This window comes from Emys orbicularis, chromosome 1 (assembly GCF_028017835.1).
Source record: "Emys orbicularis isolate rEmyOrb1 chromosome 1, rEmyOrb1.hap1, whole genome shotgun sequence".
NCBI classification, from domain to species: Eukaryota; Metazoa; Chordata; order Testudines; family Emydidae; genus Emys; species Emys orbicularis.
Genome location: NC_088683.1, coordinates 193,975,637 through 193,993,191, shown reverse-complemented (window position 1 = coordinate 193,993,191; position 17,555 = coordinate 193,975,637). Strand labels below are relative to the sequence as shown.

Below are 17,555 nucleotides of genomic sequence, written 5' to 3'. Positions count from 1 at the left end.
TTGAACTAAACTAACAACAAAATGAATATAAGCATGTTTTTCTCCTGATCTGCTTTATTAAATAAGATTTAAAAGTAGCTGAAGGATGATAGCTACTGGGTGCATGTCAGTGCAAAGAGACTGATTAGTGTTAATTAAACTACCTGAAATGAAAATGTCTCTCTTTTCTCTTCCCTCTTTGACACAATCGTGCAGCTGACAGACAACCATGCACTGATGTGAGACCGCACTTTCAAATTAGGTGTCAACCCATAATGTTCTTCTTGATTAAACATATTTAATTCTTCTAAACCAGGGGTCGGCAACGTTCGGCACGCGGCTCGCCAGGGTAAGCACCCTAGTGGGCCGGGCCAGTTTATTTACCTGCTGACGCAGCAGGTTCGGCCGATCGTGGCCCCCACTCACCGCGGTTCGCCGTCCCGGGCCAATGGGGGCAGCGGGAAGCGATGCGGGCCGAGGGATGTGCTGGCCGCGGCTTCCCGCCGCCCCCATTGGCCCGGGATGGCGAACCGCAGCGAGTGGGGGCCGCGATCGGCCAAACCTGCCGCGTCAGCAGGTAAATAAACTGGCCCGGCCCACTAGGGTGCTTACCCTGGCGAGCCGCGTGCCGAACGTTGCCGGCCCCTGGTCTAAACAAACTACAGTATATTTTCTGGACAGGAATATCATCAGCTTAAAATGATACATTGTGATAGAGTTCTCCATATACAGTCCATATCTAAAATTACATTTCCAAAAATTCCAACTAATTATTGTGTCCTGATAATTGCATAGTTTGCATTTTTGACATAATGCAGTTATTACTAAAACAACAGTAATTTGCACTGAACACCTCACCAACATTCATAATAACAAGCAGTTTCAAGAACCAATAAAGCAGAAGATGTAATTTAATATCTCCATTCATGATACTAATTTTATTACTCTACTGGAATGGGCTTAAGATGGATGGTATGAATCTTAATTTCCACAAGATTCCTACTCAAGATGAACTAAAAGATCTATTATATTATTAGAGAAGTCATAGTTAGACATCTTTGATAGGTAAGCAAAAATCCCAATTCCTCTGCGGCCAAGCAGATTTAAAATCACATGTGTTCTTTGCTTGTACTGTACCAAAGAGAGAAACTCAAGGACTTTGACCTGAATTTTCTGCCATCAAGTTCACTTTGCTCTGCTGCCTGACTTCCACACTACCTGTGCTGGAATGCCACCCCCCAGAATAAGGAAAGGAAGAGGGTGTATTGGAAGAGGACAGAACAGGGAGAATAGAAGATCTATTTTCTACCAAGCCCAATTCTCTGCTGGCAAGGATATCCTGTCAGCAGGATAACTTAGAGGTGCCCCTGTGCAGCTTTAACTTATGTGGTGGCTGTTGGGTGAGGATCAGGGAACCAAAAACAGCTCCCTGTCAGTCTCCTCCCTCCAAGCTCTGCTTGGCCAGAGGAGAGAATCAAGCCCTTTTTCTTTAAGTCAAAGAGTTTATTTTCACTGACAGATCACTGCCTCCCTCTTTCAATTTCAAAACATCTCTCTGGCAATTACAGCAATTTCTTATATGGCAAAATATTAGGGATGTGTTTAATGAATTTGTAGCTATTTTGTGATTTGCTCTAGGTCCTGGACCTGAGCAGGAACCAACTCCAGGTAATCAGACAGCTCTTTGTGGACCAACAGCAAGTTCTCCATTGACCACAAACTCCGCTGAAGTTAAGAATTTCAAGATTATGGACTCAATTCAGCAACTTGCTTAATCATTTCAAATGATAAAAAAGAGATATAATGAAGTAATTTGATTCTAAGCCTCATTCTTTCTTTGTAGGCCCAAGGCTTACAAACATTTGAGTTTCCCATCCATCTTGATTGACCTGTAATTTTATTTTTGGTTCAAGCCTATTAGGTACCATTAGGACAAGATGGTAATAAAGAGGGAGCTTAAGAGAGAAACGATGAACTGAAAACTCCAGAAACTAACATTTACATATCAAACACATTTTCTTAAAAAAAAAAAAAGCCTTTAAACTTTTGTTTGTTGACCTGGATTTTGTTAGCATTTTACCTATAGTACAATAAAGTCAAGATAACCAATCCACTGAATAGCCATTCAATGCTAAATCAGCTCTTGGAGGGTTCAGAATACATTTTTCCCTTGTCATCCATGAAAACTAATTAGAGAGAATAATTTGTGGAAGAGAGATCATCAGGAAACACATACCTTATAATTAGGCTTGGAAGGATTAGTTTTTAATCGGATAATGTCAGTATATATATATTCTATACAATTTTGACTTCAAAACTAGACAAATAAATGAACTGAAGGATGGAAAATGATGTAAGATCAACAGGTCCTATGACTTCTCATTAACCAGAAATTCTAAATTCCAGTCCAGCTTTCAAGGATACCCGGAGAAATGAGAAATATCTCAGTAATCAGGCTGAAACAAATTACCACTAAAATATTCTAACACTAATGTAAGGTACAGGTTCAGCACAGAATTGTGTTGAGATACTACACTGATGGGTGGCAATATAAAATCTTAAAATATGTATAATAGGGTTCTACATGTTTCCCACACCCTATATCCAATGACACAGAACAAGTGGCAATACATTAGGCCTGCTTCTTCTCCCATTGAAGTCAAGAAGCCTGTTGTCATTGACTTTAATGAGAACAGTATGAGGCCCTTACTGCCCTTCTGTACTAGTATCCGTGTCTTCTGTCAACTGTAATTAAGTTGCTTGTATCATCAGTGAAGTGAAGATAAATTTACTTCTTGCCCCATCATGTCTGTACAATATACAGTGGGCATAAATGGCAAAAAGTACATAGGCACCATTTCAGGTATTAGAATAATCTGGGGGGGAAATCAAGCTCCAAACTTATTCTATCACACCAACCAAACTGGGTGCACTATGCTCTGAGGGAACCTCTCTTTTCATAAATCAAAGTGAAATCAGGTGCTGATGTGCAAATGAACATTTCAGATGTTCTATTTTTAATATATTTCAGACAATGCACAGGACTTGCTGTGAGAAAATTCTGGAGAAAAGGTATGCATGCATAATCAAATATTTGAATGTAATGACTGAAGACAGGAAGATGATAATGAAGATTTTGTCTTCAGATAGATAGCTCCAATTATACTGTCTTCCTGGTCATAGATACAAACTACAAGAGCACAATAACATCAGCTCTTTCCATCACAAAGTACTGCATTATTTTTCTGAGCACTGTTTCCTGAAATGAGATATTCAAATGGTGCAATAATAATATGCCAATAAGTTATACTTATTATTGTAGCATATGTATGATTGGACATAGAAATATTGTATTCCCAGAACAAGGAACCTCCACAGTTGACTGTCAATTATCTAGACAGATATATTACAAAACTTTTTTTCAGGACATTCACTGCATTTTCCTCTCCTCACAAATTAGAAGGGAGGATTTTTATTTATTTTTAATGTAGTTTGAGAACCAAGCTATCAAGATATTCAGCAGAGGCTCTCTGTCATCCGACTGTGACCAGAACATTGATTACTAAATAGACTTATTTTTTCCATAAGGAATTGACCTGACATCCACACATATGAAGAGATACTGTTGGGTTTCAACTCATTCCTTCATTTTAGTTTTCCATTTGCATCTATTCTACCTGTGAGTAAGGCAATGTTATGAAAACCAGCCTAACACTCGAATTAGTCTCCTCTATGACTGCAATCCCTCTCTCCACTAGCCTCTAAGGAGTGCCGGGGAGGAGGAAGGGTCTTCCAACAGATACACCATTCATCCTCTCCCCAAAATGGAGGGAATCATCTCTACAACACAATCAACCCAAGCTATGAGAGCCTAATATTTATATTCTAGCTCTGGATTATTTTTCCCCTTCTGTCATAGTTACAAAGCAAGAATTCTGTATTTTCAGTGATGCAAAACGCACTGTGTAAAATAAAAAAAAAAAGTCATGTTCTGATCCCCTGTTCATTTCCCCACTCCCCCCCAAATTCTGTCATTTTGGTTCAAGAAGCCTTTTTCAGTCTGTAAGGCCTCAATTACTGCACAGGTAAATATCACTGTTTTATCCACACAACCCAGCTCTGGCGTGCCTTCATGTATAACTTTGGTTGGTTTGTTGGGTGTTTTATTTATTTAAAGACATATGTATTTACAAAATACTTCTACGAAACAAAAGGGCCACACATTTCAAATCTGGATATCCAAAATTCATCTCCTGTTAAAGTTAATGACAACTGTAGGTGCTCCGCAACTGTGAAAATCAGGCTATGCATCTGGGTGCCTAAATATGGAGGCTGATGCCTAATTTTAGTCATGCAGGTTTGACCATTTGGGCTAAAACTGCTGTGTGTCCCTGGAACAGCTTAAGGGATGACTTAAACCACTTTACTTTTCCCATTATTCTATGGATGCCAGGCATCAGCCTGGTCCTCCAGTTTACAGTGGATGTTCTACATTGCAATAGCTGCCTACAGTCTCAAGAGACATTTCTGGCTGCCATGAATCATCCAGGTGGGTAGAGATGACATGGCCACAACCAAGCAGGAATCACGAAGTGGTCATCTTGGTTTGTTTTAAGGCTCCCTTGTGTTGCCCCAGGATCTGTGCAAAAATGACACTATCATGCAATTTTCATTCTCCTTGTAAATTGCTTGTTCCTCCATTACCAACCCTGAAATAGTAATAAGCAGATCATTCGTCTTAACTGCACAACAGAATCAGAATGCAAAGTCTTTCTATTGTATTCACAGTGACATTTTCTAAAATAGTTTCTTTACTTGGTACATTTGTTCATATTTGCAATGAGACCGAAGTCTGAAAGAATGATAAATGGAGGGCATAACTGCTATGTAGCAATTATTAATCTTGAGAAAGCATATGACTTGGTTTTGTGGGAGTTAGTATTTGGACTCTTGAGGTGGATGGAAGGGGGGCTTCAAGAAGTGGATATGATAAAGGAAGTGTATAGAGCCTCAAGAGTTACGGTGGTAACAATACATGGAATTTCAAAGAGTTTTGACATGACAGTGGGATTGAGACAGAGCAGTGTGCGGAGTCCACTTCTCTTCATTCTAATTATGAAGTTAATTAGTAGGAGAATCAAGACTGTGGAGACACATAGAAAACAAATGTATGCTGAAGATCTGGCCCTTCTGATTGGCAGCAAAGAGGGATTGGTAAATATGGTATCAGAGCAGGCATCTGTTTTCGAAGACCATGGTTTGAAGGTAAACCCAAAAAAACCATGAAGTTATGCAAGTGGAGACAGGAGAAGAAGAAAGCATGGGAGAAAGAGGACAGCGGGAAAGGATGTGGAAGACCAAGGATACATGAACGACTTTGTCAAGTTAAGTTTGAAGAGAAAAGGACTGGAACTACAAGTTCTACGAACCTGTGCTATTGACCAGAAGGAGTGGTGAAGAATTGTTGGCACTCCAACCCCATGTAGATAGGAATGGGAGTTGAGAAATGAAGTGAAATGACATGCTGTATATTTTTAACTTGACAAATTATCCTCGATATTTCCTTCACTCTACCAGTCTCAAACATGAAAGCAGACTTTTATATGGATAGTTTATATCTCCAAAACATTTTAAACTAAGAGCCCAGAATCCATTTTTAAACATAGATGGTTTTATCCATAGCTGGTGTAAATTGTCAAAGCACCACTTATCTAATGGGGATTCATTGATTTACACAAGCCGAGGATCTGGTCCAATGATCCCTATATTTCAGCAAAGGACCAAATCCTACGAGAGACTGAGCCTTGAGAGGTACTGAGTTCCCTTGGCTTTTACAGAAGCCAATGTCAGCTCAGGGTGCTCACTGCCTTGCAGGATTGGACCCACAGGTATTACAGTTATATAAAATAGTAAAGGGGGTGAGGGGTTAATCAATATTATCATCTGAATTTCTAATCTATGTAGTGGTTGGATATTCAATGAGATACAAATCCATATCTCAGGCTACTCTAGTGGTAATGCATAGGATCCACATATTTTTTATGGTCTGAAAAATCTACTGTCAGCTCTTGAAAGATGCCCAGGTTAAACCTCTTCCGGTCCAAAAGAACTTGTAGTTCCCATAAAGAAGTAATATATATATATAAATTATTTAATTAAAATTAAATTAAAAAATCGCAATAGAATATTGCACTTCCAACAACCAGAAGGACTAACCTTAAAGCCCTGAAGGTTTGTTTTTCATCTACAGTGCCAAGCTACGAAAGTGTTTAAACAAACAGGTATTGTGTTGTATGCTAAGCCCCATCAATGACCCACTTTCAGTTGGCCATCCAACACCTGATCACAAGCCCTTCTGCCAAACCATCCCTTTACCTCCTTCTCATTCACACACATCATCCCTCTTACCCCCCATTCATCTTCTCAACTTCCCTACCCTGTATGATAAGTGCCTCCTAAAGACTCCTTTCTCCACTATCAAACACTACTGTCTGCCCTGCTCCTGTTACCTTTACATAATCTTGTCTTCTCTGCTTCCCATAAGTCAAACCACAATCCCCAGCATATCTCTACCTCGATCCAGTTACCTCTATGGCCCACATCACCTCTTCCCATTTGCCAAACTCTACTGTTATCCCATTCCCTACAAGTATCTAGTCCTAACCTGCTAGCTGCATGGCTCAACTATTATATCTCCACTCCAGACTAGCACTTAATCCAGCCCTCTGAGTATAAAAGGAAGACTGTTAAACACTCTTCAGAGCAAAAACTTTTAAGCTCCACTTTTGATAGCAGACCTCACCCCTGCAACCTCAGTATATTTTTTTCAATTTATTGTCAACATCTAAATATTTTCCTTACTTGAATGTAACTTTAAAAGGTGAAATTATTTTTTCAGGAAACATCAGATTGTTAATTTTAAAAAAGTTTGATTTGACTCTTTATATAATTCAAATCACTGTGAGTGTTACTGTCTCACAATGAGAATGATCTTCCATTTATATAGTGCTTTTTTTGTCCCAAAAGGAATCCAAAGCACTTTACAGACAATCTTTACACTGTGATCCCTTCAAATAACATACAACTGATATTTATCCACCTCCCTCTTGAAATTCATCAATGATTTAACAGCACTCAGCAACACTACACAAGATTTTAGACCAGTACGTGAAGAAGAAAATACTTTCCAAGTGAAATTGCAGGGAGAATTTAGGTAGGTGGGATGTAATTGCTTCCTGGGTCAATATTTCATTAGGGACACTTAATTTAATAACTCTGCTCTTAAGAAAAGCACTGTGGAATCTTTAAAGGTACGAAGGGACCTGCGCCTAAGTTTTGTACCTCCTCTGAAAGACAGTTTTCTTAATACTACAAAAAGAACAGGAGTACTTGTGACACCTTAGAGACTAACAAATTTGAGCATACATTTTCGTGGGCTACAGCCCACTACATCAGATGCTGTAGCCCACGAAAGCTTATGCTCAAATAAATTTGTTAGTCTCTAAGGTGCCACGAGTACTCCTGTTCTTTTTGTGGATACAGACTAACACAGCTGCTACTCTGAAACTTAATACTACAGTAAATTCGAATCCCATGTTCGGACATTGTTCATTATTGACCACACATTTATTTGTCTGTAATGAGCTATGCATACGTAAAGAACTGAATATGTGATAACAACACTGACATAGAGGGACAAGTGCCATCTCCTGATACAAATACTTCAAGTAGCTTCCTGGGTTTCCCTAATGGCTATCCAGTACCAACACAGTCAAATCCTTCTTAGTGTATGTGATTTCTCAGGATAGCTTGGAAAGTGGCATGGAAACAGCCACCTAAATGAGTGAAATTCTATATTCTGAAGATATATCTATTTTTTAAAATAGGCAAATATGACCAAGTGCTATACTTCAGCCTAACAGTATAAGACTGATACTATAACCACCATTAAAATGATGAAGGATATGTCTGTCCATCTTAGGTATTTATGAGGTGGCATTCATATTGGTATCTAGTACTTTAGTATATGTTATTTATTTTTGCTCCTAATATCTCATACTAGAGTGAATTAATACTACAGTACTTACATATTTGATAGGTGCTTTAACACTTGAAGAGTTGCTCTAACTCTCCAAATTTTTTTAAAATACTCTAAGAATTATCCCTTAGAGAGATTCATATATGTGCAATTTGTTCCCTTTTAAAACTTGCTTCTTTACCTATTCACTTTCCATTCTGGCACTTCCCTAGTAGCAAGAATTCAAATGTCCAAGGAGCCACTGGAAGGGTAGAGCAAGAGAAGGATCTAGAAAACAATGAGGGGGCTCCTGCAGTGAAGGATGGGGAGGGACTCTATATAGGTGGAACAGAGAGATGCTGGAGGCCAGGATGATTAAGAAGAAGGGGGGAAAAGGTGAGTTGAAGACAGCATCAGCCATTTCTGCACACTCTGCTCCCCAAGGTCCTGCACACTGACCTTTCCCTGAAGAACTCAATTAAAACAGTATTAAAAATAAAATAGAAGATTTCACAAAGCTCCAAAGCTGGACAGTATCTATGCACAAAAAATCCTCTTGCATAGCTCTCCTACCCTTTTTATTATTATTTTAATTATATGACTATCCTCAAAGTCATTTTTATTTTATGGAAGAGGGGAAGGTACCGTGGGGCTGCACTTGTGAAGGTATTACAGGCAGAGAAAATTGATGCATTTTTGCTGAAACAGATTAATAGACATTTCCCTTTCTTGTTAGGTGTCATTGCAATATAATTTATTTATTTGTTACTTTACAGACCAGTTGGGAATAGATTTAGTACACTTAGCTTCATCTTGCAGAAGCCAGTCATCCCGATAAATCAAGCAGGAGATGGCCTTAATCAATATCACTCTACAATGTGAAATGCTTTTAGCGTTGCTCAGTTGGTAACTCTTTTGCCTCTAGATCATAACACTGAGTTCAAAGCTAGATGTGTTCACTGATAAAGATGTTGGGCCAGATTCAGACTGAGTGCAAAGAGGTACAACTCTACTGACATCATTCAATCACACAAGGTTAGAATTTGGCCCACCATTTTTAATGCAATACATTGTGCCAGACACAGCCTTCCTCTCCATCTCTTTTTAAAAGTCCAGTCTGAAGTGAAAGATTTCATAGCACTCTTCAAAATGAGAAGGAGATAACTCCAGTGTTCAGGCCAACAATTACCTGCCTTGATAAATTATGTTCCAATATCCATACCGTGAGTGAACTCACTGCATAATGGTTGCTCTTTTTCTGTACCCAGTGATGGGACTAACAGCATTTATCTCATTTACTTTGTGAAACACTCAAGGATACCTGGAGCATTCAACGCATTACAGGCTGTAAAGCTTTTTTATTCTCTTCAAATCCCTTTATTATATATTATAGTCTATGATTTTTTTTCAAAGTATGAGACACCCAGCCATATAGGGTATGTCTACATTTGAGGTGGGTGGGTGTGCTTCCCAGCTCATATAGACTTACCTATGCTAGCTCTGCAGCGTAGATAGGTAACAGGGGTGGTGGCCAGGCTAGCTCCCTGTATATGTGGTGGGGCTGAGTCTATATGTACTCAGGCAGCCAGTTCAAGCCACTGCCCATGCAACCCCAGCTACACTGCTATTTTTAGTGCACTAATTCGAGCCGAACTAGCATAGATAAGTCTATCTGAGTGGAGAATCACACGTCCCAACTCAAATGTGGATTACAGATAGAAATACTGTGATATAGTAAATACTATAGGCCAGACTATGGGAATTGCACATAGCCAGGACTCAGGAGTATTGCACACCAAGGAAGCAGAGGGAAACATTTTCCCTTGGGAACTCCCCAGTATACACAGAGCATGCACACTCCTATACTCTTTAATTGTGCACAGCACAATCTTCTGCCCTCCCTCCCAATCCCTTTCCATGCACTATTGATTGCAACCTGAAGATGTATTGCTTTAATACACAGCTATTCTTTATCGCTATGGATTTAAGGAATACCCATGCAATGAGTAACCTTTACTCACACAAGCAGTCCAGACTTCAATAGTTTCATTATTGCTCAAGGGAGTAAAGGTTTGCATGACAGGGCCATTCAGAAACAAGACATTAGATATTAGAAATGGCACTTAGATAATAAGAAGCTAGTATAATAGAAATACCTAAGTTAGATATAACCTTGCTGGCCAATAAGTGAATAGAGATCCACTCACTTATGTTTTATTGTGATGACACTGACTTTAACAGTGAGGTCAACCTACATATTCAATTTTATGCTTGCACTTTCATATTCCTTGTTAAAAGGATTTATAATAAATTGTTAAAATTTATAATGACTTAAATAATAGTGGCAATGTTCAATGGCATATCCAGTTAATTCAGCTGTAGTCCTACAGTTACAAATTATGTCCATGGTGTTTAACCAGGTTTTAAATACTGGCAATTTATAAAATAACTGTGTTACTGTGAAACTTAATAACTGCATAAAATGAAGTGTTTTATAACAAAAAATGTCACGCACTGAAAGGTATACACCTAGCTAAATTTCTGCATGTTATACTCTGAACTCTGAGCTTGGTGTGGTTGGCTATTTCCTGTGAAGGATATGTTTTTTTAAACCCCTACATTTACACATAACATTTACATACGTTTATACCATTAAAGGAGATATGAAATCTCCTTAACTACATAATTATATTAATGAAATTAAACATAAAAACCCACATAAGTTAAACCTCACAATGTACACATTGTAAACAGTAAACAACTCAATTTCTATTTAAAGAAAAACAATGCAACTTCTATATTATGTAGTTGATACTGCAATAAGTGGCCTAATTAAGATTTTGTAGAAGATGATAAACCTTGCTTATATAATGTTATAATCAATGAAAGCAAGACCTAATTTCAACTTCAGAAAAATCACTGTACACCTTACCGTTGACAATAACTGTGATATCCCGAAAGTCGATTTCTCCTCTAGCTTCAACTCTTCCTTCACATCTATATATTCCTTCATCACTTTTATTGATATTAAGAATTTGGAGATTGTTGTTTGATAACATCGCAAATCGATCTAGAAAGCCATGTAAGGAATAAAGTGATATTAGTAAATTAAGACAATGTTGGGAATATTAATTTAAATTATTAAGATTAATGAACTTGTCTAATGAGATCAAATAGTTCATCAACAAAACACTTTCAATTTAAAATTAAAATGTAATATCATAAGTTAAGTTATTTCACCCCAAAAACACATTGGTTTATCTTTTGTTTAAATTCAGTTAGGGTTTTTTTCTATATAAAATGGAAATGCAGATGTTTTTCTGTACATTTTTATTCCCGACTTGTCACTGCAGTGCCAATAGAAGCATAATATACATACAGTACCTTCAACCAAATATTAAATGCTGTGCTATATTTTTTAAATAAGATATATTACATGCATCCTCCCTCATACCCTATTCAGTTCTTGTCAAGGACCAACTACCCTGAGAACCTTGCTTTTCCAAATTAAAGTTAATGGGTGAAACCTTGGCTCTATTTAAATCAATGATAAAACTCACACTGGCTTCAATATGGCTAGGATTTCACCCAATATGACATCATTTATGTCCCAATTCTGTAACTCATTTTGTGCAGCCAGACCTCACAGAACCTTGCTGACTTCAATAGGTGTCTACCACTATGAAACAAGTTGCAGGACTGGGATCTTATTGCAGATGATATTGTGATAACATCGTGAAAAAATGTGCAACTTCTATTTTTCCTGTTGCCAAAAACAAAATATTGTAATAGGTTAGCCCAGAAGTAGAATCCTTAGCTCATTTAATGTCTTTTGTAAAACTAAGAATCTGACTCAAATTATTACAAAGTGAATGAGATGCTTATTTACCTTGACTGGTAAAAGGATTAGAGAAACATAGAAATGTCACACATCAGACCTTACAATTGTACAGATGGAACTAGATAATGTTCTTTTATGTACTAGTTGTCTCTGTTCTTACTGAACAACTGTTCTTATTCCTGTTTGTACAGGATCTTTCAGTTTCAGTCAAAAATTAAATATAAACTATTTTTCTTACATATTATGACCCCTGATCATGTGTCTCACTGTGAGCTTGGCATTTCAAGATGCTGAGTACACCAACCCTAATCCAGCAAAGCACTTAAGCACATGTTGAACTTTAAGCAAGTGGTTAAGTCTCATTGACTTCCAAGTTACATAGCTTAAGTGCTTTGCTGAATCGGGCCTAAGCATGCACTTAAGTATTTTCTTGGATCAGAGTCAGCACACTTAGCACCCTGCAGATAGAAAAGGCAGATGGATTTAATTTTTCAAGCCCCTCAGTCTAAATCAGCCATTATCAGCTCATGCCTTTTGAGAGACATACTGCTCCTTAGATCACTATATGTGGTTCTTGTGCTATCTGTATACATGTGCCTCAACTCAGCAAACACTTAACCAGGTGTTTAAATTTAAGCATGTGCTTAAGGGATTTGCTGAACTGGGGTCCTGGTGCTCCACTCCCTTTGTCAAGATCACGAAGACAGACACTGGCCGTTAAGATCTAATCACTGATTTTCAAATCAATAAGAGTCACAATCCAAAACACCTAGAAGTAAAACCCATTTCCTGGTGTGATCCTCTGACAGTCACACTTCAAAATGTTCTCTCTTTCAAAACGTGTGGGGGGTGTCATTTCTCTCTCTTTAAACTTCTGCTAGCTTTTGTTGTTGTTGTTGTTGTTGAAACTAAATTCTTAGATCATAACAAAATGTACATTTTCAAACATTTGAAAAATGCTGTTTAGAGGATTAATTTAATACAAGAAAAGCTTCATCCCTGCTGGCTGGATGTTCTGTCAACCACCAGGCCTTTTCAGCTAAGGAGGCTATTTCGAGTTCATCAAAGAAAATGAAATGAAAATGAACTCTAATGTTGGGTGACTGCAGAACACCATAAACACCCTAATCTTGTCATGGGATATACTGGAGAAATGTGTGTATAAAAACAGGAGAAATTCTTATGATTAAATTAGGTTGATCAGATGAACCAAGATGTTTCTACATCCCATACTACCTAGCATTTAGGCAGACAGATTAATACACAGCACACACAATACCTATCGGAAAGTTGAAAAAGAGTGGAAAGTGAATTGAATTGATTTCTCAGAGAAGCCACACACAACTCTGTATGACTTATCCACTGATAGAGCTGGAAGGAATTACTGCCTTTCAAGACATAATACCAAATATTTTAAAGAATTGTTTCTACCTTGCATAGTAATTATGTAAAGTCAGACTGAAACAGCAAACTCACCTGAACCTTTGCAGTCATGCATTAAGCCTGGATAATGTGATTCACATAAAAGTATGCTCAGAGCAAAGTTGAGAGCATCCAACCTCTCTAGTGGACTCCATGTTTATACTAGTAGTACTTTATGATATATCCATAGATACACCGATATATAAACTGCATGCTTTTGTAAGGGGATCACAGTCAATGGATGTGGGCAGTTAACAGCCACCAGACACAGCCAGCTCATCACACATAGTCAACAACGTTCACCATAGCCTAAGACACTAAGGGTATGTCTATACTGCAATTAAAAACCTGAAGCTGCCCCAGGACAGCTGACTTCGGCTAGGTCTACACTACCCGCCTGAATCGGCGGGTAGAAATCGATCTCTCGGGGATCGAATTATTGCGTCTCGTCGGGACGCGACAATCGATCCCCGAATCGACGCGCTTACTCCACCAGTGGAGGTAGGAGTAAGCGCCGTCGATGGGGAGCTGCGGAGGTCGATTTTGCCGCCGTCCTCACAGTGGGGTAAGTCGGCTCCGATATGTTGAATTCAGCTACGCTATTCGCGTAGCTGAATTTGCGTACCTTAAATCGACCCCCCCCCCCCCCCCCCCGTAGTGAAGACCTGCCCTTCAGCTCGCAGGGCTCAGGCTAATGGGCTATAAAAGTGCAGTATAGATGTTCGGACTCAGGCTGGAGCCTGGGCTCTCAGACTCTCCCCACTCACAAGATCCCAGAACCCAAAGTCTAGCCTGAGCCCAAATGTCTACATTGTAATTTTATAGCCCCACAGCCTAATCCCCTTGTGCCTGAGTCAGCTGACCTGGGGCAGCCATAGGTCTTTTACTGCAATGTAGACATACCCAAAGTAGGATGTGAACACCCATAGCTAATCGGTAGATAAGCATGAGGCCCACACAAAAACATGCTGGAGACCTAGCAAGGCACCCCCACCAAAGACTTGCTGAGGACAAAATGCTGGAAGTACTTGAAACCATTAAGGCTTCCACCCGTTCTGCCACTGATGCAGCTGAAATAATGATAGTATGAGTGTTTTATGGTTCCACTGCCCCCCTAAAATTTACTTTTAGAGGCAGGGCCTAAAAGCCGCAGCCAGTCCTGGGTACAGTAGTTTTCCAGAGAAAGGGTGAAATTCACTTCTGTGATGGCAGCCAACACAAGCTATATGCACCACTAAACTCCCACTGACAAGGACTTATGCAGGCTCTCTGTATCAGGATGAATTTCACCCAGAGTGCACCATTCTCCTTCGCATAGCTGCACAGTGTGTGTAAACTCTTGATTTAAAGCAAAAAAATATGCAAAACCATCCTGGTTTTGTGTTCAGCTTGTTTCCAGGAAGCAGCGATGGCTTTCATAAATGTTGTTTCTTCAAGCTATCAGCAGAAGCTTTTTATAACCTCAACTCTCCTCTCTGGTTATTGGTTCACTTTATGGTGTTCATAATGTAATTTGAGCCAAAATCACTGAGATAGGTCATCGGTGCAAATCACATGGCATTTCTTCAGTGGCTCTAAATTGGTTGAGCCTATCCAATATGATCAGTCCAATAGGGTCAGCCCAGTTCAATAGAAGTCTTTTTCATTTGTAATCTCAGATTGAGAGACGCTGTAGTTTGTTTAAGCTTTTTGATAAAAAATAAAAGTCATCATAATCTATCTTGAAATGTCAGGGAGAAAACCCTAGAAGGCAGAGTCCTAGCATACTTGTAATTCCACTGTTATTGGAAATTTGTCCTTATATTTTATATATTGGCTCCCATATTTATATCTAGATTTCTGATTGGGAAAATCTCTTGAAATCAAAGTTGTCTTGTTGTATCAGGCCTAGTCCCTTAGAATACGTTCCTGGAGCAGGCCCTTATATTTCTCCTGTAATTGCCCTGTTATTAGGCATTATTTTATATTTTGGCTCATGTATCACGTTTTAAAAGGAGGAGAAGTTTTCCTCTCTGAAATAAGAGTTCTGTTGTAACATCAGGACACAGGCCTACTTCCTGTTTCATGTTTTGTGAAGCAGTGATCCCATATGAAGAAGTATGAATCTGAGGACCTGAAAAGCCATACAAACCAGTTTCCACCAAAAATCCTGCAAACTCTTTTTGAACTGAACTTGGAATGGTTTGCACACCTGAAATTCTAACAGTCTGCAGAATGTAGGATGACCAGATGTCTTGATTTTATAGGGACAGTCCCGATATTCAGGTCTTTTTCTTATATGGGCACCTATTACCCCCTACACTCAGTCCCGATTTTTCATACTTGCTGTCTGGTCACCCTAGCAGAATCCCTTACAGACCTAAAATGTGATGGTGTTGAAGAGAGTCACACTCCATATCAGAACCCCCTCCCACCCCCCCACCCCCCCGGAAAGGAACCAGACAAAAAGAAAAATATATAATATAATATTACAACATAATACATGACAGGGGTGAAGGATACACCAGCCTTCAGTACAATATCTCTGCAATCAGCTATGATGTAGACCAAAACAACATTTACATACAGTATTCCTGAACCTTACAACAGTACTATATCCAGCAAGTTGTAACTGCATGTACGACAAACCTTTGCAATTTGAGCACTGGACTGGTGAATAGAAAAGTTTTCTGCAGGTGATGTTCAGACTAGCCCTTGGTAGCTAGTTCCTCTTGTGGCTGACTCCAATCAGTCCCAGAGACCTGAATGTCTCCATATAACCTTGCTGTATTTGTGATAGGCTCTATGGTGTGGGCAGTGTGTTTAACTCCTTATGCAGCAATACTGCTGTGCAAAAATAAAGAGTAAATCACTGACTTGGTGAACAGAACAAGGTTTGATCTATAAAAAAAAAAGTTGCAGGCCACCTTCATCTCTAGTACCAGGCCCTTGCTGTCTGCACAATGGGATTGTGACAATTAAACTTTTGAGGCTGACATTACAGGAACTCTACAGAACATGCTCAGAGAGTTCTACATTCCATTGAGCTATTGAGCTCTTACATCCAACTTTAAAGATACAACATCAAGTCAAGATAGAATCTTTTAACAGAGTGTGGGCTCTTTCCTGAGGTCATGGTCTCCCCAGTCATTGTATTTAATTTCCCTGGTCAAAGGATGATGGACAGCTGACCCCTCTGTCCCTCTTTTCCTCCCCTCATAGATGAACAGGAGAAGGACTATAGGTCTCGGGACTGAACAGATGTCTAGGAGTTTGGCTCTGGGGGAAGAAGTAAAGCTACTTTAGAATTAGGAGTTGCCATTCCCAGTCAGCTCTACACTTCCCTGTGGAACAACTCTTTAAATGTTCACTTCTGATTCCGTGAACAAACTTCCTTTCTGGTGAGCAGATAACTCTGTGTGGATAGCACATACAAGCATTAGGAACTGCCAAGACTTTGTACAGCCTGAATAGTCATAGTTAATTGTGCTAAGTCATATCCTAGAGGTTTATTCACTTTGCCACATATAGCAGAAATATTTTCACGTTATAACTAAAAAGCCAATCACTGTGTATCTCTCCACAATGCAGGTGCTAAAAAAGGTTTTAAATGGAAGCTGCTTCCCAATGCACAATAAAAAGCTACATAATATAACTGGAAATTATCCTTTCAACTGCAGATGTCAAATTATTTTACATTTTAAGCTTTCTATGACCAAAAAATGAAGAAGACAAATATGCACTATTTTAATTATCTCTATAATAAACTCATCTTTTAGTATACGTAACATTTAATGAATTTAAGTATTATATACTATAGGAATAATGATCAATTGGTTACTAGCGAATAATCTCTTCTCCACCATCCAAGGTGGTATGTCCAGGTGATACTGTGAACACTCACGCAGCTCAAACTCTTCTAGTTATATACTATTTAAAGCACCAATTTCAACAGCAGGAGCTGCTATCTTTGGTCCATGCACAATCCCCTTGAATTTTAATGGGGATTTGTATGGGCATAGCAGTCTGTGCTAGGAGATCCCAATGCAAGATCAGGGGATAAAAGAAAATGTTTTTTTGTTGGTTTTTTAAAATCTGTTTTTCAACTATATACTGTTTAAAATCCGAACACTTTGTATCTGGCTCAAACAGCTAAACTGCTTTATGTCCTGTCACATCTTAAAAGAAAATGAAACAAACTCAAAATTACATAATGAAATGCAGCATGGCACACTGGAAATATTTCAAAAACTCAGATTAATTTAAAATGCATGATCTTAAGAAAAAAATTCTCAAGATTTTCTTTTTATGATTAAG

At 38.8% G+C, this 17,555-nt stretch overlaps 1 protein-coding gene across 1 annotated transcript in view; it reads right to left on the bottom strand.

Annotated features, from left to right (window-relative positions):
- NCAM2 (neural cell adhesion molecule 2) overlaps positions 1–17,555 on the bottom strand; it is a 272,786-nt gene that overhangs the window by 242,304 nt on the left and 12,927 nt on the right. The window contains exon 5 of the mRNA XM_065401487.1: positions 10,929–11,066. Coding sequence (XP_065257559.1) covers positions 10,929–11,066 — 138 coding nt within the window. The remainder of the gene's footprint in view (positions 1–10,928; positions 11,067–17,555) is intronic.